This window comes from Mus musculus, chromosome 5 (genome assembly GCF_000001635.26).
Source record: "Mus musculus strain C57BL/6J chromosome 5, GRCm38.p6 C57BL/6J".
NCBI classification, from domain to species: Eukaryota; Metazoa; Chordata; class Mammalia; order Rodentia; family Muridae; genus Mus; species Mus musculus.
Genome location: NC_000071.6, coordinates 65,199,199 through 65,221,341, shown reverse-complemented (window position 1 = coordinate 65,221,341; position 22,143 = coordinate 65,199,199). Strand labels below are relative to the sequence as shown.

At 42.1% G+C, this 22,143-nt stretch overlaps 1 protein-coding gene across 3 annotated transcripts in view; it reads right to left on the bottom strand.

The window, feature by feature from the left end:
* Positions 1 to 21,646, bottom strand: part of Wdr19 (WD repeat domain 19) — a 60,720-nt gene extending 39,074 nt beyond the window's left edge. For all 3 annotated transcript variants that reach the window (NM_153391.2, NM_001359879.1, NM_001359880.1), the window contains exons 1-7: positions 21,582 to 21,646; positions 18,691 to 18,782; positions 18,325 to 18,390; positions 14,807 to 14,932; positions 8,412 to 8,527; positions 5,424 to 5,539; positions 826 to 906 (exon numbers count right to left, since the gene is read on the bottom strand). In NM_153391.2, the coding sequence (NP_700440.2) occupies positions 826 to 906; positions 5,424 to 5,539; positions 8,412 to 8,527; positions 14,807 to 14,932; positions 18,325 to 18,390; positions 18,691 to 18,782; positions 21,582 to 21,587 (603 nt within the window). In that variant the 5' untranslated portion in view covers positions 21,588 to 21,646. The remainder of the gene's footprint in view (positions 1 to 825; positions 907 to 5,423; positions 5,540 to 8,411; positions 8,528 to 14,806; positions 14,933 to 18,324; positions 18,391 to 18,690; positions 18,783 to 21,581) is intronic.
* Positions 21,647 to 22,143: the final 497 nt, after the last annotated feature.

Below are 22,143 nucleotides of genomic sequence, written 5' to 3'. Positions count from 1 at the left end.
GTTTAGGAGAGTGACTCGGGCATAGTTTTGCTGCAGCTGAATTCGCTTTGGCAGTATAGACGCTTTCATTCTAAGAGACCACTTGGCTTGGGAGGCAGTGAGGTGAGGCGTGCATTCCTGAGGGTACACTGGAGGTGAGGTGTGCATTCCTGAGGGTACACTGGCTCATTTTAGCATCACTTTCCACCCGATGTGCCTGTGCGGCTCAAGTGGAATCCCTGTGTTACTCATGCAACAGGAGAGCAAACTACAGTTGTCACAGGAGGACACCCTAATGTCAGGGAGGGAGATGTGGATTCTAACTTATGGTAGAGATGTCACCTTGCTGTATTTCCTGGACTCTAAAATGTTATCAGGTACAGCAGCAGCAATTTAAAACATAGTCTTTCAGGAAATTAAAAAAAAAACACCTCCTTCCATATTTTCGTGTTGATTATGAAAATTATTAGGACTCTAGAATGTTACAATCCAGCAAGGAAATTGTACCTGTTACAGAAACATAAGCTACGATTTTCAGAGCTCTGTTTACCATCTGCCAATGTGAAAAAAAAGTTTTTCTTAAATCACACAGACATCAGAGTTTCCATTCTTAAAGGGACCGCTATGTTTTGCTGGCACAGGAATGGGCACAGCAGCCTCAGCCATAGCAGGAAATGCCCTCAGCTGCTGGCATGGGAGGCAGCAGCAATGGCAAACGCAAATGTTCCACGGCTCGCCTTGATTAAAGGAACAATAAGTGTATCAAAGGCCGAGCCAGAGGAGAACTGGAAGTCGAATACAAAACTAGCAAAGGCTTTGGGTGTGGGCTTGAGTTCGGACACTTACTGTGTTCTCAGCAGAAGAAATTCGCTCATCTGTCTTGCTCATGGAGAACTTGATGTCGCTTGGCTCTGATTTCACTGGGGTCTACAGGGGCGAGAAGATCATCACTGTGAATATCTCAGGTCACTTTCCACAGGCGGAGCTCAGCGACAGGACACATGCTAGGCGTGTCTCAAGCCCCAGTTTCAGTTCACAATGCCTCCCCTCTCTAAAAACAAATCTTAGAGATTCATTCCAGGTATTAATAAAACACGACGCTTGCTTCTATCTATGACTAATTTTGGTCTGTGGACCTGAGAAGCCTACTGTCCCAAATACCTAGAAATTCTGGATGGAACAGAACATGTACTCTTTTAAGGAGACAGTTAAGCTCAAGGAAGAATTGACGGAGATCAGCAGGTACCACCCTGAAAGCAGAGAGGGTGTGAGCATGCTCAGGCTGCAGCTCTGGCACAGTTGGGGGGGGGAGGGGGGAGGGGGGAGGGGGGAGAGGGGAAGACATGGGGTTGGGGGGGGAGAGGAACCCAGCAGTGAAGCCTACTTCATAGCTGGTGGTCCGGTCAGAAAAAACAATGTTCATTTCAAACTCGCAATCCTTGACCTGTTTTTCCTTATTAATGGCCTGGGGTTCCAGCTTACACACTGAGGAGTTCTAAGGGGAAACATTTATATAAAAAGCTGAAGGAGCCAGGCCCATCATACCCTGAAGGACTGAGCCAAATGCTCCAAGTCTAGTAAACTCTGAAGAACATGAGCTTAAAGTTCAAAATAATGTCATCCGCAGAGAACAAGACATCGAGAGTCCCCAAAGCACAACCATGAGAGCCAGAGCAAGGGAGAGTATATAATAAAACAGAGACAGGAGGCTACTCATTAAAACGGGAAAGGCCATGTTAAAAAGTTTCGGAAGACTGTACCTTTTATTTTTCAATAGTTTTTTTTTTTAATTTTTTATTAGGTATTTAGCTCTAGTTTTTTTTTTTTTTTTTAAGATTTATTTTATGTGTGTGATTTTGCTTGCATGAATGTCCACGCACCATGCGTGTGCCTGGTGCTTGCCCTCAGTCCTAAGAGGGTGTTGAAACTGGAGTTATGAAACACTGTAAACTTCTGTGTGGACGCTGGGAATTGAACCCCAGCCCTTGACAAGAGCAAGTGCTCGTAACTGCTGAGCCATCTCTGCAGCCGGCAGACTGTACTCGTGTGCTGTAGGAGACGTATTTTGCTGGGTGAAGGTCTGGAAATGGTATTGTTTGGCTGGTACCACGTGTATAGTTTTGTCAGCTTTTTTCAAAGGTCCGTCCTGAAGGACCGTATCATTTTTATCTACAGCTTCCCCAATAGAACAAGTGGTCATGTCATATGTCACCTCTCAGTGTGACAGATGAGCAATGATGTCTCAGTGTGGCTCTCATATTCTGTAATACTGTTTCATCATTACCGTGTGTTAATTATTTTATACATGTGTAGATTGCCTTTCCAGATATTTCAAGCAGAGTTTTAAAAGAACTACCAAGTATTTTCTAAAAGCAAAATATAGAATTTTCACAATTTAAGACTTCCAGGAGGTCGAGGCAGAGGGATGGCCATGTGTTTAAAACCAGCCTGGGTTCTGTAATGAGTTCCAGGGCAGCCTGAGCTACAAAGGGAGGCCTTGTCTCAAATGCAAAGGATAATGGCCTGGGGTGCAGCTCAGGGTTAGGGCGCTGGCACAGCACACAGCTCTAGGTTCAACCCCTAAAGCTGCACAACCAAGACAAGACAGAGCCACCGGAACAGTCTCTAGCCTCCAGAAGCAAGATAGATGCTGAGCAGGGCGAACAGAAATGACAGAGGGATGACTTTCTGAACCACAGCAGACACACAGCAAAAGAGACAAGACGTGCGCGGTATGCTTTGCCTACAAGTGACACTTTCTGTGGTATGCCTACTTTGAGAAGGAGACTTCTTAAGGTTAGAAAGTGCAAACAGTTATCTTGTATGCAAATACTGGCAAGACGTAATGATCTCCTGTGATGCTCTGTAGAAAAAAGTATCCCAAGGTCATTCATGACTCAGGGGACCAAAAACTGCAAGAACACACCAGGGATGTCCAGTGTGGGCACCTGAATTGGGGGCGGGGCAGCAGTAAACAGTGCATCTAATGTTCTGTTTCTAAAGGGCAGCAGAATAGAATGATCAAAACTGCAAGGTGACTAGAGCTCATGTCGGAGCAAACAGCGTTGAGAAGGCCAGAAGAATCTTAGAAAGTATACTAGTTTGAGGCAGTGACTTGGCTGGGTGGACAAAAAGTGTTTAGCATATGTACCCAATGACCTGAGCTTAAGTCCCAGATTCCATATAAAGGCAGAAGGAGAGAACTGACCCCACAAAATTGTTCTCTGATCTCCATTCACATGCTGTAGCACACATGTGTACTCATGTCCACCATATGTGCACGCGTGCACAAGCACACGTGTGGGTGTGACCATATGGCTGGGCTATGACAGGAAAGGAAACCAACAAGGCTGCTTTTGGCTCAGCTTCTCCACTAATTTCTAATGTTTTGCCTCCCTCTCTCCCTTTCCCGGGGCTGAAATGCAGACAGAACCCTGAGGCAGGAGCTTTCAGCTGGCAGGTAAGGATGCGTCCTGGAAAAGGCCAGAAGCTAAGATGGAAGGGAGATGGCATTCTGGGTAACCCACCCACTTCCTTACTGCTACATGAGAAAGACAGGAAACCACAACACGACAACTGTCATGTTCTTACAGTCCCTATAATTCGAAACTTATAATTCTGTTACTATTTACTTACTTATTTACTGGTCCTAAGGACTGAGCACAGAGCCTCGTGAACTGAGCCACACTCCCAACCTCTGTGATAACATTTGCCCACACTCTGCCTTATTCAGGTTGTCTTCTGTCTTTTAAAGATTCACAGTCTAAAGTGTACTGGTTGTTACCACCTCCCAAAGCTATAAAGCATAAAAGCTGGACCACAAAATTTGGTAACTCATCATGAAAGGCCATGTGTCTTTTAGAAGACTACCTAGTATCACGGCAGGAGTGTGTGTGAATAGGAAAGTCCCGTGAAGGTGAAGAACCTTTCATAACAACCTTTGCTTAATTGTAAATAAGAGTCCCAAGAGAGCTACATGAATTCCTTCCTGTCCACACTCCATCACCTCCTACTAGGCTCCAACTCCTCCAAGGTTCCCCTACGTCCCCACAGTATGTAGACGAGAGACCAAACTTCAGACAACGAAACCTTGGGTGATAAACCACATTCAACTCCAGCACACTCCATGGGAGAGATCCACATGGTAGGGAATCAGGACTTACAGTGGATAGAGTGAGTCTGTATAGGAACAGAAATCTGCAAGGAGCTGAACTCTACCAACCACTACGTGAGTGAGCTTAGAAACGGCCTTGTGGGAGATTCTGAGGCAGAGGCACTCCAAGAAGCTGCATCTGGATTCCTTGTCAACAACAATGAAACACTGATGTTTCAAGCTCCTACATTTTGAGATATTTTGTTATACAACAACAGCTGACAAATACATCACATTTCCAACTGTCTGTACAGTACAGACCAAGGAAGGTTTATCTGTGTGCTGTGCCTAAGCAGATATTCCAAGAGTATTTCAGTCAGTGCAGCCTAGTTCAGACAGTACAGTAGGGCACTGAGGTATGGACTGTAAAGACAGTACACCAGGGTACTGAGGAATAGATAGTGGTTCATGGAATAATTTTCCCAGTGGTGATGCTAGGTAGCCATTGACAATGCAGATTCTCTGAAGAAGAGATCCTCTTAGGATCAAATCAAGTTTGGGAAATTTCAACAGAAGAAGGAATTCATCTTAATTGAGATTTAGTCAGGATTCCTTTGGAAACTATTTAACATATCCATTAAAGGTATATCCATTAAAGCTTTAGACTCAGGAAGCCTGATTTGGAGTCCACAGTTCTCTAGTTCTTACCATTTTATCAGCATGCATGCATAAAACTTCACAAACATACTGTCTGAAACCACAGAGCTGATAATCCATTTGATATCAAAGGGGAAAATATATTTCCTTTAATAGCTAACTTATTAATCTTAAAGAAAAAAATCCTAGTAAAAAAGGATTTGTGTGTGTGTGTGTGTGTGTGAGTGTGTGTGTGCGTATGCAAGTGTGAAAGTTTGTGTGCCCACTTGTATCTGGGTGCTGTGTGTGTGTATGGATGCATGGGAACAGACAAAGGTTTCTGATCCTTAAAACATAAAACTGGGGGCTGGAGAGCTGGCGTAGTAGTTAGAAGCACTTGTTGCTCTTGCAGAGGACCCAGGGTCAGTTCCCAGTGCCCACAGATGGCTAGTAAACATCTGTAACTCCAATTCCAGGAAACCTGACGACACCCTCTTCTGACTTCAGTGGTCACCAAGCATGCACACGGTATACACACATAACTGCAGGCAAACACTCATACACCAAAAGTAAAATAAATCAGCATCTTTAAAAATATGGAATTATAAGCATATTCCACAGTGACTTAAATAAACTTTTATACATTAATCTGACATAAAACTGTTTACCACAAGGAAAAATGAACATCTCACATAGAGAGATGGTGGCGTGTTACCTGTCTTATTGTGTCGCCTTCCTGGTTACTAACTGTAATCATTTTATCTTCACCTCCCAAAGCAAGGAGATTCTCTGAATTCCAACATCCACATGTGATTTTCTTAGTATGTTTTCCTGAAGAAAAAAAAAAAGGCAATTTTTGCTGACATGTGGACTTCTCAAAACAGATAAATAAAAAATTAGTTATGCTAATCTTATGTGCCATGGGACTGAACAGACAAGAGATTCTACTCCCACGAAAGCCCTTAGTGTCTATGCAAATTTATATCAAATCCATCATCACTAAGCTAGAAAGTAAAATAACGGTATATAACAACTTTTTTTTTTTTTAAAGATTTATTTTTATTTATTATATGTAAGTACACTATAGCTGTCTTCAGACACTCCAGAAGAGGGCGTCAGATCTTGTTACAGATGGTTGTGAGCCACCATGTGGTTGCTGGGATTTGAACTCTGGACCTTCGGAAGAGCAGTCGGGTGCTCTTACCCACTGAGCCATCTCACCAGCCCTATATAACAACTTTTTGTCTGGATAATATAAACAGGTCTTATCAGGGAACAATGTATTCCTCTACAAATTTTGTTGATTCATCACAGAACCAAGCTTGTAATATACAGGGTCCCTCTGTATAGCCTGGAACTCAGTCTGTAGAACAGGCTGGCCTCGAACTCAGAAATCTCCCTGCCTCTGCCTCCCGAGTGCGCCACCACGCCCGGCAGCTTGTAATATCTTAAAGGAAGCAACCCCTAAAGCACAAAGGTGAAGGGAGCGTTTAGAGAAGAGCCTGTGGGCAGACTGTGTTTCTCTTGGATTAAAGGACTCAGGTGATGCAGTGAAACCAGGAAAGGGAAGGATTACGTGAAGAGAGGCTGAAAGGTGCTGAAGACAAATGCCTTTCTTCTTGAAAATTATATTTATTTATTTATTTGCTTATGTGTGTGTGTGCATGTGCACATACATGGCACATGCATGTGTGCATGTGTGTTCCACAGCGCACATGCAGAGGTCAAAGGACAACCTTTGGGAATTGATTCTCTCCTTCACCATGTGGGTTTCAGGGATTGCATTCATGTTGTAAGGTTTGGCAGCAAGTGCCTTTACCTGCTGAGCCATCTCACTGGCCCATAAATTCTTCTCTTTACCAAGGAGAGGGAGAAGAAACCTTCCTTTCTTTCCGATACACTGTCACACTGCTCAAAACTCAGGCTCAGCATAGCATCAGTAAGAACAGTTAACATGAGCTAGAGTTCTCTGGTCACTTTGGTAACCGAAATGGGAGACTGGCATTATTTAATTAAACTGTCATAACTAACATGTGTACATATCAGAACACTGCATAGCAAGAAATGCCAGTATCTTGTTGAGCTCAAAGGCACAGATCAGTACAGCATGAAATGCATATTTGGTTACTATCCAGTGCTGGTGGATCGAGCACCCCAAGGTGGGATGACCTGATCTTAAGAAAGGTTAAGAAGAGGAGCTGGAGAGAGAGCCCAGGGGTTACGAGCATTTGCTCTTTCCCCAGAGGACCCAACCTCAGTTCCCAGCACCCAGAGCAGGTGGTTTAAAACCATCTGTAATCTCAGCTCCAGTGGATTCAACGCCTCTGGCCATTACAGCATCTGCACTCATGTGTAGCAAAACCTAAACATAGTTTAAAATAATAAAGACAAATCTTTTTTAAACAGTCAAAAGGAAACAGAGCTGAGCCACGAATCCCAAACAAGCATGAGAGAGGCAACAATATACTCATCTAATGGTCCTGACATGGCAATTAATTCTAGTCTTTTCAGGTATGTTTTCATATGATTATTAAGTAAAAATATGGTGCTGGACTATGGTGGCACACACCTTTAATCCCAGCATTAGGGAGGCAGGGACAGGCAAATCTCTCTGAGTTCGAGGCTAGCCTGGTCTACAGAGAGTTTTAGGACAGCCAGGGCAAAGAGAGAAACCTTGTCTTGAAAAAAAAAATGTGGCAGAATCATATTCATATTAAATACAGATTACACACAACATTGTGTTCATATGACAGCCTGATATGAGAATGATCATGCTCTGACATACTATTTCCATACACATCCAGTGTCCAAATCTCTGGGGCTTATAAATGTACTGGAAGACATTTTCAGAGATAAAGTGGGAATCAGAATGCCTACAGGGGTCATACAATTTGTGTGGAAAAGGCTGATTTTTTAACTGGGAGAAAATTTTAGTTTGGTCTAATAGATTAATGATGCTTCTATTTATCTCTCATCACTAAAAATTAAAATTAATACTAAAGAGAGACATGTGAAAATAATTTAAAATGACGCTATGCTCTTAATGGGAAGCACTTCCTCAAGTGTCCTGTAGGTGTCGCTATCTCCAGCGTTTGCTGACTCCCTTAGTGGAGGGGATGCTTTTCTGGCCGCCTGCGTGCAGTTAGCCCTGCTCACTCTACCGCTCATCAGAATGATGCTACAGTGAAGAGGGTCAATCTTCCTGGGTATTCAAGGGGCCAAGGCCAAGTGAACAGAGGGGGAAGGAATCAGAGCACTCCATGCAAGGTCACACGGGCAAACTACTCACATTCCAAAGTCTGCACTCAAGATGGATATTCCCCATGTAAGCAGGCACTGAACACTTTGGTTAACTCACTATGTGGATTAAAATTAGTATATGGTAGAATACAGCCACACTGACTAAAATTAACTAACATGTGGGGTCAACAGGTGTTGATACACATATGAGCTATTCTATGTCTAGAGATACAACCTGGGTGTGAGAGGGGAAATGGGTACCATTAATGTCCTGATGGCCAAAGACACAGGCTGACCTTAACTCAGGAAATCTTAGCAAGCAGGAGAGGGATCCTCTTGGACAGGTATCTAAGATGGACCAGGGAAACATTTTTCTGTGCCATCTCAGGGAAATCCCAGACAATGGAACCAACTCTCAGAACAGCATTGCCAACGTGTAGCAGTGTTTCCAGGTAGAACCTACCAAGAACAGGAATCTTTCGAGATGTCTGATGATTATAAATGAGCAAATTTCCTTTAATGGTCCCAACAGCCAGGAAACTTCCAATTTTTGACCAAAGAAGGAAAGACATTTGATCCCTGTAACATTAAGAGATATGTTACAGAACAGTTCACAACATAAACCCCTTAAGAATCCTCTAAGAAATACTTCATGTATAACTTTAACTTCTGCTTAGAAGCTGAAGTGCGACATTATAGCTCATGAGCTTTTAGCTGTAATATCAGCACTCGGGAGGCAGAGGCAGGCAGGTCTCTGGGAGTCCGAGGCCAGCCATGGCTACACAGTAAGACTCTGTCTCAAGAAAAAAACAAAACAAAACAAAAAATAAACCAAAAACTCGCACAGCTTATGGTTTTTAGATGAAGGCTACATGCTAAAAAGAATTTTGGAGGTGTCAGAGAGATGGCCCAGAAGCTAAGAACACTATCTGGACCCATGTTTGATTACCAGCACTGCCCCCATGGTAACACCAGTTGCTGGAGAGCTAATACCCACTTCTGGCCTCTGAAGGTACAGGAATACATGTGGTTTACAGTCATACATGCTGGCAAGACCATGCATAGAAGGGGAAATTTACATATAATATAAATAAATTAATTAATTAAAAGAAAAACTGGAGGCAGAATATCATCTTGGCAGCAGGTAGACTCAAAATAACAACAACAACAACAATAATAATGAATGTAGACTTTGTTATAGAACTTCAAATTTATAAGGTGACAGTCTTGAGACCTCAGTTTCTTCAAAACGGAGAACTGGTTTTGGAATGTGTTTGCACACTCCTTCTAGGTGCAGTGGAGAGTTTACTTCAGATTATTCATTACTGCTGGCTATTGTTATTTGTTTATATGCCTCTATGGAAAAACATGTTCTTCGCAATGTGAGGTTGGTTTGCCCTGTGTGGTTTCTCCTCCTCCTCCTCTTCCTCCTCCTCCTCCTCCTCCTCTTCCTCCTCTTCCTCCTCTTCCTTCCTTCCCCTCCTCCTCCACAACCACTAACATTAAAATAACAGGAATTAAAAATATTGGTCATTAATATCTCTCAACATCAATGGACTCAATTCCTCAATAAAAAGACACAGGTTAACAGTGTGGGTATGAAAACAAGATTCATTATTTTGTTCCATATAAGAAACACCTCAGCAAGAAAGATATTTATTATCTCAAAGTGGTGGAAAAAGATTTTCCAAGCAAACAGACCCAAGAAGCAAGCTGAAGTAGCCCTTTTACTACAGCCAAAATTAGTCAAAAGAGATGGGGAAGAACACTTCATATTCATCAAAGGAAAAATCAACAAAGATGATGTTTCAATTCTAAATGTCAATGTCCCAAATGCAAGGGCACCCACATTTGTAAGTGAAACGTTATTAAAGCTTAAATCACACATTGAACCTGTCTTAGTTATGGTTTTACTGCTGTGAACAGACACCAGTGATCACTGAGTAGAGAGTTGTTCAGTTTCCATGAGTTTGTAGGCTTTCTGTTGTTTCTGTTGTCCAAATCCAGCTTTAATCCATGGTAGCAATAAGATACAGAAAGTTATTTCACTCTTCTTGTATATGTTGACACTTGCTTTGTGACTGAGTATATGGTCAATTTTGGAGAAGGTTCCATAAGGTACTGAGAAGAAGGTATATTCTTTTGTGTTTGGGTGAAATGTTCTGTAGATATGTTAGGCTTATTTTATTTATAACATCTGTTAGTTTCATTATTTCTCCATTTAGTTTCTGTTTGGATGACCTATTCATTGACGTGAGTTAGGTTGAAGTCTCCCACTATTAATGTGTGGGGTTCTGTGATGATTTGCATATGCTTGGTCCAGGCAGTGGCACTATTAGAAGGTGTGGTCCTGTTGCAGTAGGTGTGCCCTTGTTGGAGTAGGTGTATCATTGTGGGTGTGGGCTTTAAGACCCTCATCCTAGCTGCCTGGAAGTCAGTTTTCTACTAGCAGCCTTCAGATGAAGATGTAGAACTCTCAGCTCCTCCTACACCATGCCTTTCTAGATGCTGCCATGCTTTCACCTTGATGATACAGACACCATGACCAAGGCAACTCTTATTATGACAACATTTAATTGGGGCTGGCTTACAGGGTCAGAGATTCAGTGCAGAACTCATTCTATGAGGCCACAGTCACCCTGATACATAAACAATACAAAGATTCAACAAAGAAAGAATTTCTGACCAATTTTCCTTATGAACATTGATGCAAAAATACTCAAATTAAATATTTGCAAGCCAAATACAATAATATATCAAAAATATCATCCACCATTGTCAAGTATGCTTCATCCCAGAGATGCAGGGATGGTTCAACATATGGGAATTCATCAATGTAACCCACTATATAAACAAACTGAAAGAAAAAAAACCCCACATGATCATCTCATTAGATGTTGAAAAACTCTTGAACAAAATCCTACACCCCTTCATGATAAGAGTGTTGGAGAGATTATAGCTGATTTCATTGTGTTTAAAGGTATGTACCTTGGATCTGCATAACTAAACACAATAAAGGCAATATACAGCAAGCCATTAGCCAACATCAAATAAAATGGAGAAAAACTTAAAGCAATTCCACTAAAATCAGGAATAAGACAAGGATGTCCACTCTCTCTTTATCTATTCAATATAGTACTTGAAATTCTAGCTAGAACAATAGGACGACTAAAGGCGATCAAGGGGATACAAATTAAAAAGGAAGAAGTCAAAATATCACTATTCACAGATGATATGATAGTATACATAAGTGACCCCCCAAAATCTACCAGAGAATTCATACAGCTGATAAATACCTTCAGTAAAGTGCCTGGATATAAAGTTAACTAACAAAACAAAACAAAACAAAACAAAACAAAACAAAACAAAAACCCAGTAGTGCTTCTTTATACAAATGATGAACAGGCTGAGAATGAAATTAGGGAAATAATACCCTTCACAATATCCACAGCTAATACAAAATATCTTGCTATAACTCTCACCAAACAAGTGAAAGATCTGTATGACAGAAACTTCAAGTCTCTGAAGAAAGAAACTGAGGAAGATATTAGAAGATGGAAAGATATCCTATGCTCATGGATTGGTAGGATTAACAGAGTGAAAATGGTTGTCTTACCAAAAGCAATCTATAGATTCAATGCAATTCTAATCAAAATTCCAACACAATTCTTTACAGACCTTGAAAGAGCAATTCTCAACTTTTTTATGGAAAATCAAAAAACCCAGGATAGCTAAAACAATCCTTTACAATAAAAGAAGTTTTGGAGATATCACCATCCCTGATTTCAAGCTGTACAACAGAGCAATATCAATTCAAACCACATGGTATTGTCATAAAGGCAGATAGGCTGATCATTGGAATTGAATCAAAGAACCAGAAGTAAATCCACGCACATATGGACACTTGATTTTTGACAAAGAAGCCAAAATCATACAATGGAAAAGAGAAAGCATCTTCAACAAATGATACAGATCTAATTGGATCTGCATGTAGAATGCAAACAGATCCCATCACCTTGCACTCATGTCCAAGTGGGTAAAGGCTTCAACATAAAACCAATGCACTAAGTTTGACAGAAGAGAAAATGTGGGATAGCCTTGAACGCACTGGCACAAGAGACAATTTCTTGAACAGAACACCAACAGCTCAGGCACTAAGATCAACAATTAATAAATGGGACCTCATGAAACTGAAAATCTTCTGCAAGACAAAGGACACTGTCAATAGGACAAAATGGCAGCCTACAGCATGGGAAAAAAATCTTCACCAACCCTGCATCTGACATAAGGCTGATATCTAAAATATATAAAGAACTCAAGAAATTAGACCTCAAAGCCAAAATAACCTTAATTAAAAATGGGGTACAGAGTTAAACAGAATTCTCAACAGAGGACTCTCTAAAGGCCAGGAAGCACTTAAAGAAATGTTCAACATCCTTAGTCATCAGGGAAATGCAAATCAAAACAACTCTGAGATTCTATCTTAAACCCATTAGAATGTCTAAGATCAAAAACTCAAGTGACAGCTCATGCTGCCGAGGATATGGAACAAGGGGAACACCCCTCCATTGCTGGTAGGATGGCAAACTTGTACAGCCACTTTGGAAATCAATTTCGTGGTTTCTCAGAAAACAGGAGAAGTTCTACTTCAAGACACAGCTATATCGCTCCTGGGCATATACTCAAAAGATACTCTATCATACCACAAGGATACTTGCTCAACTATATTCATAGTAGCTTTATTCATAATAGCCAGAAGCTGGAAACAATCTAGATGTCCTTCAACCAAAGAAGAGATAAAGAAAATGAAATACATTTACACAATATTGCTCAGCTATTAAAAACAAGGACATTATGAACTTTGCAGGCAAATGGATGGAACTAAAAAGATCATACTGAGCGAGGTAAACCAGACTCAGAAAGATAAACATGTTATGTACTCACTTATAAGTGGATATTAGTCAGAAAGTACAGGATAACCATTCTATAATCCACAGACCCAAAAAGTGTGGTGAGGATGGAGAGAGAAAACTGGGGAAGGGAACTGAAATCAGTGGGAGGTGGGAGGTATCTCTGGGATGGACTAGAAACCTAAGTCAATGGAAACTCCTAGGAATCTATGAAGTTGACCCTAAGACTCCTAGCAATGGGGGATATGGAACCTGAAACATCCACTTCCTGTAAGTAGGTAAGACTTCCAATGGAGGGATGGGAACAGCAACCCAGCCATAAAATCCTTAGATGTACTATTTGTCCTGCCAACAAGATGGTAGGGATAAAGAGGAGCAGAAATTGAGGGAATGACCAACCAACTTAAGACCCATGCCATGAGAGAGAGCCCCACCCATGATGCTATTAATGATATTCTGCTATTACTGCAGGCAGGAACCTAGCATAACTGTCATCTTAGCGGCTTCACCCAGCAGTAATAGAAACAGTTGCAGAGACCCACAGCCAAACATTAGGTGGAGCTCAAGGGATTTTGTGTAAGTGGGGGAGGAAAGACTGAAGGAGCCAGAGATGACAAAGATACCATAAGAAAATCTACAGAATCAACTAACCTGGGCCCATAGGTGCTCAGTGACACTGAACTACAACCAGAGAGCATGCATGGGATGAACATATTGCTGCGTGATCTTCATGTGGGACCCCAGGGGCTGTTTCTGACTCTGTTGTCTGCCTTTGGACCTCTTTCCCCCAGTTGTGCTGCCTTGCCTAGCCTCAATAAAAGAAGATGCACTAGTCCTACTGAAACTTGATATGCCAAGGTGATTGATATCTATGGGAGGCCTGCCCTTCTCAGAGAAGAAAGGAAGGGGTGCAGTGGGAGAGGTGAGAAGAGAGGGAGCGGCTGGGAGGAGGGGGGTGGGAAGCTGCAACTGGCATGTAAAGTAAATATAAATTAATTAATAAAAGAAGCTATTTCACAATCTTAAGATCTTTATTCTCTTGTTTTTATTTTAAGACAGGGTCTCTCTGCATATTCCTGTCTGTCCTGGAACTTGCTATATAGACTAGGCTGGCTTCGAATTCACAGAGATCTATCTGCCTGTCTCTTGGGGATCAAAGGTGTGTGCCACCATGAGTAGCCATAACATCTTTATTCTAGTTAATGGGAGGACTACACATATCAACCATAAAAGGAATGGGGTTTTTCTTTCATAAGAAAATGAATACAGGCATGGTGGTATAGGTTTGTAATCCCAGGACTTAGGAGGCAAGCAATCAGAGTTCAAAGTCATTCTTTAGCTACACAGCGAGCTATATGAGATTATATGAGATCTTGCTTAAAAAACTCAAAAACAAAAGAAAACAAAGTGATGACAACAACAACAACAAGAACTCATGGTCAGGCATGGTGGCACACAAATGCCTTTAATCCCAGCTCTTAGGAGGCAGAGGAACGCAAATCTCCATGAGTTCTAAGCCAGCATGGTTTATATAGTGAATTCCAGGACAGTCAGGGCTACATCATCAGATCCTGTCTCAAAATGAAACTGAACACCAAAAAGACAACTTAAAAAAAAAGGGGACTCATCATTTGGAGACATTTGAAGTGTCTCCAAAATTAAATCAGTAAATGATCTCAGCATTAAGAGGACAGTCACATTTCTCAGTGCAAACTTCAAAAATAATTGGAAGATGACAAACAGTAACATTGCTCAGTGAAAAACTTAAAAATAACTACAAAGTTATTTTTGTGCTAATTACACAAATCTGACCAGTACACAATACACGCAATGGTTAAGATACCATATTATATCCCAATTAAAGTGCAATTACTGACATTAATAAAAATGATATAAAATGACAGAAGAGCCAAGATCACCACTTAAATAACACCAAAGGTAGCCGTACCTCATGCCATTGTCCAGCTGGCTGGTTTTATTTGTGTTGGCATCCCATAGATAAATGCAACTAGACTTCTCAGCAATCACTGCCAGGATATCGCCATCTTTATCCCAATCCATGGTAACACAGTTGCTTTTGGAAAAGAGAATACCATTACTGTCCACTTCTCAAAAGTCAGACAGAAGAAACAAACACCCGCAGATCCATGACTTCCTTCTATGATGCACCATGTAGACACACAAGCCAAAGAAATCCTTTCCTCCCCAGCTTGTCTTTCGGTCATGGTGTTTATCACAGCAATAGAAACCCTGATAAGCCATAAACTGGCAGCGGGATAGTGAGGTACTGTTCTGATGGACATAACTATGCTGTTTTGGAGAGGACCTTGGAAGGGCTTTGGAACTTTGGTCTGGAAATGCCATTGGGTGTTCAAAGTTTGGTGAGGTGTTCTGTGGAGGTGTGGAATATAAGACTTTTTAAAGGAAATACAGAGGATGGCAGGCCTGGCTTCTGCAGTTCCAGAGGGAAGTTGGAGAGTCAGGAACTGTATTTGGGCCAGTGCACATTCTGAGTCAAGCTTAGCTCAGGCTTGAGTCAGCTGCGACTGACAGAATACCAGAGCCACTAAAGTGAACCCTTTGCTTTGATAATCGATGCTGGTGAGTGGAAGTTGAGAAATTAGCAGTGGTTTAGAAGAGATCAGCATCATGGAGGTCCAGTCTTCTGGAGGTGATCCCTCAGCACAGAGTCTGTGTTCCACAGGCAGCTAAGGTTGTACCTCATGTGGGTAGCAGAATTGGGCAATGTAAGTGTCACCGGGTGGTACTGATTTTGAAGGTATGAAGGGCTCATGGAGAGAGCGGCTAAGACTGTAAGAAGTCAGAAGAGGCCTTTGGTGGAGCTGCAGCCTCAGAAGCAGGTGAAGGCCCAGGAATGAAGGGATTATGAGAAGCTGAGGCTTGGGACCATGAAGAGAACCCAGGAGAGGCTAGTGGTGAAAATACAGCCCAGTTACAGCAGAGATGCCAGCATCATGGGATGGACGTGAGGAAGAGCAGCAGCAGTGGAGTGGACCCTGGCTGAGCTTAGAAGACAAGCTGTGTGTGCCGCAGAGGGAGGGGCCAGAGAAGTGAGACGAGGCCTGTGGAGGAGCCCAGCAGGTCATAAATGGATCCCAGACCCTGGACATGGAGATATTTATAGTTGGAGTTTGGTTTTCTTTTATTTGACTTTGTCTGTGCCCTGGTTCTCCCCTCCTGAAGTAAAAAGTAACCTATTTGTTGATTTTACAGGACCCCACAGTTGAGAGAAATTAGTGTTTTTAGGACTTTGGATTTTTAAAAAAGACTGGATATTTTAAAGAGACCGAATTTTTAAGTGTTTGAATTTTTAAAGGCTGTGGGATTTTTTTAAGTATGTAAGATGTTTTATATTGTGATGTCTTTATTAATGTGTGATCTTAGGGATGAACAGGAGGGAAAGGTTATGGCTTAACACTGCTGTGTCTGTATGTCAAGGGGCCAGTTATACAGGCCAGTTTTATGTCAACTTGACACAAACATAGTCATCAGAGTGGCTAGAGCCTCAGCTGAGAAAAATGCATTCATAAGGCTGGGCTATGAGCCAGCCCATAGAGCATTTTCTAAACTAGTGATTGATGGGGGAAGGCCCAGCCCATTGTGGGTGATGCCACCTCTGGGCTCATGGTCCTGAGCTTTATGAGAAAGAAGGCTGAGAATACCTTGGAGCAAGCCAGAAAGCAGCGCCCCTCCATGACCTCTGCACCAGCTCCGGCCTCTATGTTCCTGCCCTTTCTGAGTTCTCATCCTGACTTCCTTTAGTGATCAACAGTGAGATGGAAATTCAGTATAGAGTAGGCGCTGTCCCCTGGCTTTTGGTCATGGGGTTTCATCAGAGCAATAGTTACCCTAACTAAGACAGCATTTAATGGAACAAGTGAGTAAGATCGGGCCATCTGCAGCTACATACTGGGTTCAAAGCAAGCCGTTTAAAAACAAAACAAAATAATATAATGTATAGATATAATTTTTTATCTTTATAATTTCTCCAATTCCTAAATTTAGACTTTTTCATTTATACAATGTGCTGTTTTTCATTTGGACACTCTTTACTCTTGAGTAGTTGCTAAAACATATTTTGATTTATATTTAAGTTAGCAATTATCTTATTTTACAAATGGTTAAAATGTGTTTGGGAACTTTAATTCCCTTTAACAGTCTCAGACATTCTGGGGAGCATAGAAGTGCAAAGTTTTCAAGTTGCTGACAAAATTATCATTTGCCAATTTAAGACTGACAAATAGCATTTTATTTGTTTGGAGATCCACTCTGGTCAGATCCAACTAGGATGGATTCGGCTGCAGAGTTCAGATGCGGTCCTTATGCCAGCAAAGCAGAGCTCCCTGAGATAAGCAACGGAGCTCACATGATGTATTGGGTGCCTTCTTGTAGGCATCATCACTAAGCAACTATTTAAATCCCACTTCCCAACACAGAGGAATCAGAAGCAACACTGCGGACCATGGGAGATGGAGAAACATCTTTGTTTGTTGTTTCCAACAGCTTTGGAAGGACAAGGCAGGCAGGCGGGAGAAGCCAGGAGGCAAGCCACTTGACTTGGAAAGGGGGGCAGCAGATGAGGGAAAGCACAGAGGGCAGCGAGCCAGTGAGAAGCATGGCCGCACCAGCCCTCTGAGGCCAGGGAGTCTCCACGTTAGTGACTGCTGAGTGCCTATGCTACACTGAATTTACAGTGATTTCCCAACGGCCGAAGATGTCTTCATTCTCTAAGTAACTTTTTTCCAATGATGTACTGGAGAGAAAAGACCAAAGTAGATACAGTTTGGGTATGCCTAATGGGAAAGTCCTTAATTTGTAGTTTTTCTCTCATTTTCATGCGTAGGGGTATGTGTGCGTGTGCGTGTGCATGTGTGTGTATGTGCATGCACATGTGTACAGGCTTCAGGTGAGTCACTGTTCTCTCCTCACCCTGGCATTTATGTGTTCTCAGGACCTGAACCCTGGTCCTCATGTTTGTGTGCCAAATGCTTTAACCACTGAGCCACCTCGCCAGCCCCTTATTTTGGACTCACTTATCATAATGACAAAGAGCTTCCCTGGGAATATTTATGTATATAGATACAAACTCCAACTCAAGTGCCCTACACATATTTCACTAACTTTGGCCTAAAGAAAGTAATCCTTTTTCTAGTTAGAGAAAACAGAAAAAGGAGATGGGGCTGTTCATTTAGTTTATTCTTTATTTTATATGCACTGGTGTCTTGCCTGCATGTATGTCTGGGTGAGGATGTCAGATCCTGGAGTTACAGACAGCTGGAAGCTGCAGTTACAGACAGTTGTGAGCTGCCATGTGGGTGCTGGGAATTGAACCTGGTCCTCTGGAGAGCCCTAATCTCAACCTGATTTAATTTTAAGACAGTAATTTTCTTTTTGAAATCTTTCAGACCACAAAGCTTGAAGTTTTCACTCCAACCCTGTACTCACCCAGGCAAGCTAATTTCACTTCTTTTTTGGCCATGGCGATCAAAGATTTTAACAATATAATCAGCTCTGAAATCAAGCAGAATAAAGAAGTTATTTCAATGTTGCTCTTATTTATCCATGCATTTAAAAATTAGGCTCCATCTCAGTTGATGTGAGTGTTCTCTCTTGGTAGTTCTATAATCTGTATTTTTAAAAAGTTATGACTGAGGAAAATACTCTTTAAGGTATGATATTAATGGGAGTGAATATTTCTTTCTACTACAGATGATCACACAAGAATTCACACGGAAGAGACAGTATGGGCACAGGTTAGGTGTGGACACATACACACATAGCCACTATTTCAAACAGCCACTCTTTTCTTACCCTGTTACTGCAAGGTAGTTTCCTGATGATTTTTGCCAGGCAAATTGTATCGGAGCACCAAGCCAAGACTTTTCTAGCAGGGAGAAAACACGCTAAAAAAATAAACAAATAAACACAAGTTTTACATTTTTAAAAAGATGATGTGTTGGTCAGAAAAATATGTCAAAGTTTAATCATGCAGATATGCAGAAAGCAGAATGAGTGATAATGTTTATTCAAAAACAAATAAATAAATAAATAAATAGCTAAATAACAGCGTGGGCCAGGCATGGTGGCTTACACCTTTAATCCCTGCACTTGACAGATAGAGGGATCTCTGTGACATTCAGGGCAGCCTGGTTCACACAGTGAGTTACAGGCCAGCCAGGGACACAGAGTAAGACCCTGTTTCCAAACAAACAAACAAACAAACAAACAAATTAATGATAACTGAACAAAACAAAATCAACATCAGTCAAAGGTAAGTAGTTGGTGCAGCAGGATACAACCTGGGAGCATCTGGGAAGAGAGGCTCAGCAAGGGACTTTCTACGCTGGGTTAGCCTACCTTAAGGTACTTGACTTGGGAAGAGCTACCGTAGGAGGCACCATTCCCTAGGCAGTGGGTCCTGCGTTATATAAGAGAAATGATCTGAGGCCAAGCAAGCAGGAATGCATGCATTTATTTCTCTGTATGTGTGACTGGGGATGTCATGTGACTAGCTCCTTCATGTGCCCACCACGGTGCCCCCTTGCTTGATGGACTGTAACCAGGAACTGAAAACTGAAATAACCCTTCTCCCCTCTGTTGTTTCTGTCAGGTAACTTTATCACAGCAACAGAATGAAACTAGAACAGACTTCAAGGCAAAAGAGAGATTATCAGAGAACTCTTTTTGTTCTTCTGTTTGACTGGTTTGAGACAGGGTCTCAATATGTAGCTTTGTATGGGACTTGCTATTTAGAGCAGGCTGGCCTCAAACTCATAAAGATCCACCTGCCTTTGTCATCTGGGTTCTGGTATTAAAGTGTATGCTTTTTAAATGTCTTCAATTATTAACTTTATAAAAACATGCCACAGTGCTTTATGCATGCCGAAAGAATTTAAACATGAATTTATTAAATGTGACACAGATTTGGGGGACTACGTTGAACAAAATTACTATTTAAAAAGCTTGGATAGACCTAAGATGCTTACAGTCCCTTTAAAATTATCTTCATTTACTCACTACTTAAACCTACTTCTTTGTCACATATTTACATTGCATATTTGCTGGGCAATATGTCACTTGGGAAAACTTTACATTGATTCAACCTACTGAGGTCCTCATATCTGCATTAGTTGTAACTCTATATGTCAGATTTCAAAGACTATTAGAAACACAAATGATAGCATGGATAATTTGTTTGTTTTCAGATAAGGTCTCTTTATATAGCCCTGGCTGCCCTGAAACTCACTATATAGATAGGACTAAGCTCAAACTCACAGAGATCCACCTGCCTCTAGCCCCAGAGTGCTGGGATTAAAGGCGTGGGCTGATTCATTGCTACCAATGAATGCTGGCTTTATTGGTATTTTTTCTGTTAGATGCTGATACAAATTTTGGAGATACTCGGCAAAACAAACTGTATTATCACAATGTTATTTGTTTTTTTTAAACAATTTTATTGTTGTTATAAGTTAAAAATTTGAAATTTCATTGACTTATATTATTCTTATATCAGACTGCTACATTCTAGAATACTCAGGAACATGACCCTAGATGAAAAATATTAGTTTTAAATACTGTAGATTAATCAAGCACACCCTTATCTAGGTAGATGCAGCTTAGATACTGTAGCTGAAGACTTGAATCTGAGTGACAACACAACTCCTCCAATGCTATCTGAATAAATGCCCATCTCCCGAAAGCCTGTGTCCTGGAATCGCAACTTAAGATAGAGGTGCGCTATGATGCCAAGCACACACAGGTTTTTTCCAGCACGTACACTCACTCAACGTATTCTAGACCATCTTACTTCTGCGAGTTTGGGAATACATCGTCCTTAAACCTGATTCTATTCCTTTCATGGCAGATCTGTCTTGGGCTGTAATCTTACAGGTTAGTTTTCTTCCACAGAGTTATATCGGTTCTAGGTACAACTCAGATAAAAGTTACAGCTTTCCTAGAACAGCAAAAAGGTTTGCTTGTTGCAGGTCACGGTTAACTTAACTGTAAAGAGAATAGTATTTACTCCTTTCCGACACACCAGAAAGTGAATCATGCAAAGTTATCTGCCAATTCCAATGGACACACAAGAGCTACAGTGAAGCTTTAGGAAAGCTGAAACCATTTTAAACTCGGTGTTTCCATTTCTTTGTCAGAGCAGTGCGGGGGTAAGTACCTCTGAGGTAAATCACAGGAGTGCAGCGGCTGCCCCTGTGGAATTCACAACAAACCCAATCAGAAAACCTGCGTGCAGTGGAGGACGCACACAGGTGTGCAGATTTCTCCATCATGTGTTCTAGCGACCAGGGCTCTGCATACCGGACAGGTCACAGGCCAAGTAATTCTTGATGACTGTTTTAGAGACTTTTGATTCTCCCTAGGGCTCTGGGCCAGTGGCTTGGTTTGCCCAGGATTAAGCTACAAGAAATCGGTAGCGATACCGGTAGTTCGGGCGTACTCAGATCAGGCTTCTACCAGATTCCAGAGGGCACAGGCCTCCCTCAGCCCGCTCTCCAGAGCTTCCTTTCCCTGCATCCTTACAAGCCCATCATCCCCTCCCGCCCGCTCCCGGAGCTCATTCCTCTATCCTCAGCACTTCCGCGGAGGGACAGGGACACAAACTCCTCAGAGTCGCGCTCCGAGAGTTTAGGAAATACAGAGGCTGCCACATCTTCTCAATCCGCTGGCACTTGTAAGTTATTTACCTTCATTTCAAAGGCTCCAGCGACACCCCCGTTCTTGTAAGTGCGCAGGCGCAACAGAACACCCCCGCCCCGCTACCGCGTTCTCGTCACCCAGGAGACCGTGCAAACAGCGACCAATCAGCGAGCGTGGGGCGGAGCTGCCCCCGGAGCCCTCCTTTGAGAGAGATGGGCAGGGTGGGTAGAGTCACGTGATGGAGGTGGAGCTAAGCTCCGGGAAGTTGAATGCTACGAGGGCTGGTCAACTTCCTGCCTGAGCTCTGATTGGGTGAGGCTGCGAGGCAGGCGGGCCCTATGGACAGAAAGGGTCTTGAGCTATGTGAGCAGAAACCACTGGCCTAGGAGCGGTTGTAAAGGAATTCCGGGGGGAAAAAAGCTGGACCCAGAGGTTGGCAAGTAGGAGGCAGGAATTGGCTCATGAGCCAGACGGCTTCTACAAGATCCACTTGTAAAAAAGGCTTGGAGAAACTAATGTATCATTCCTCATTTTTTTTTCTTGCAGGGTTTTTATTTTTGATTTTGCCCTAACGGAGGTGAGGTATGAGGAGTCGTTTTCTTTCAGGAC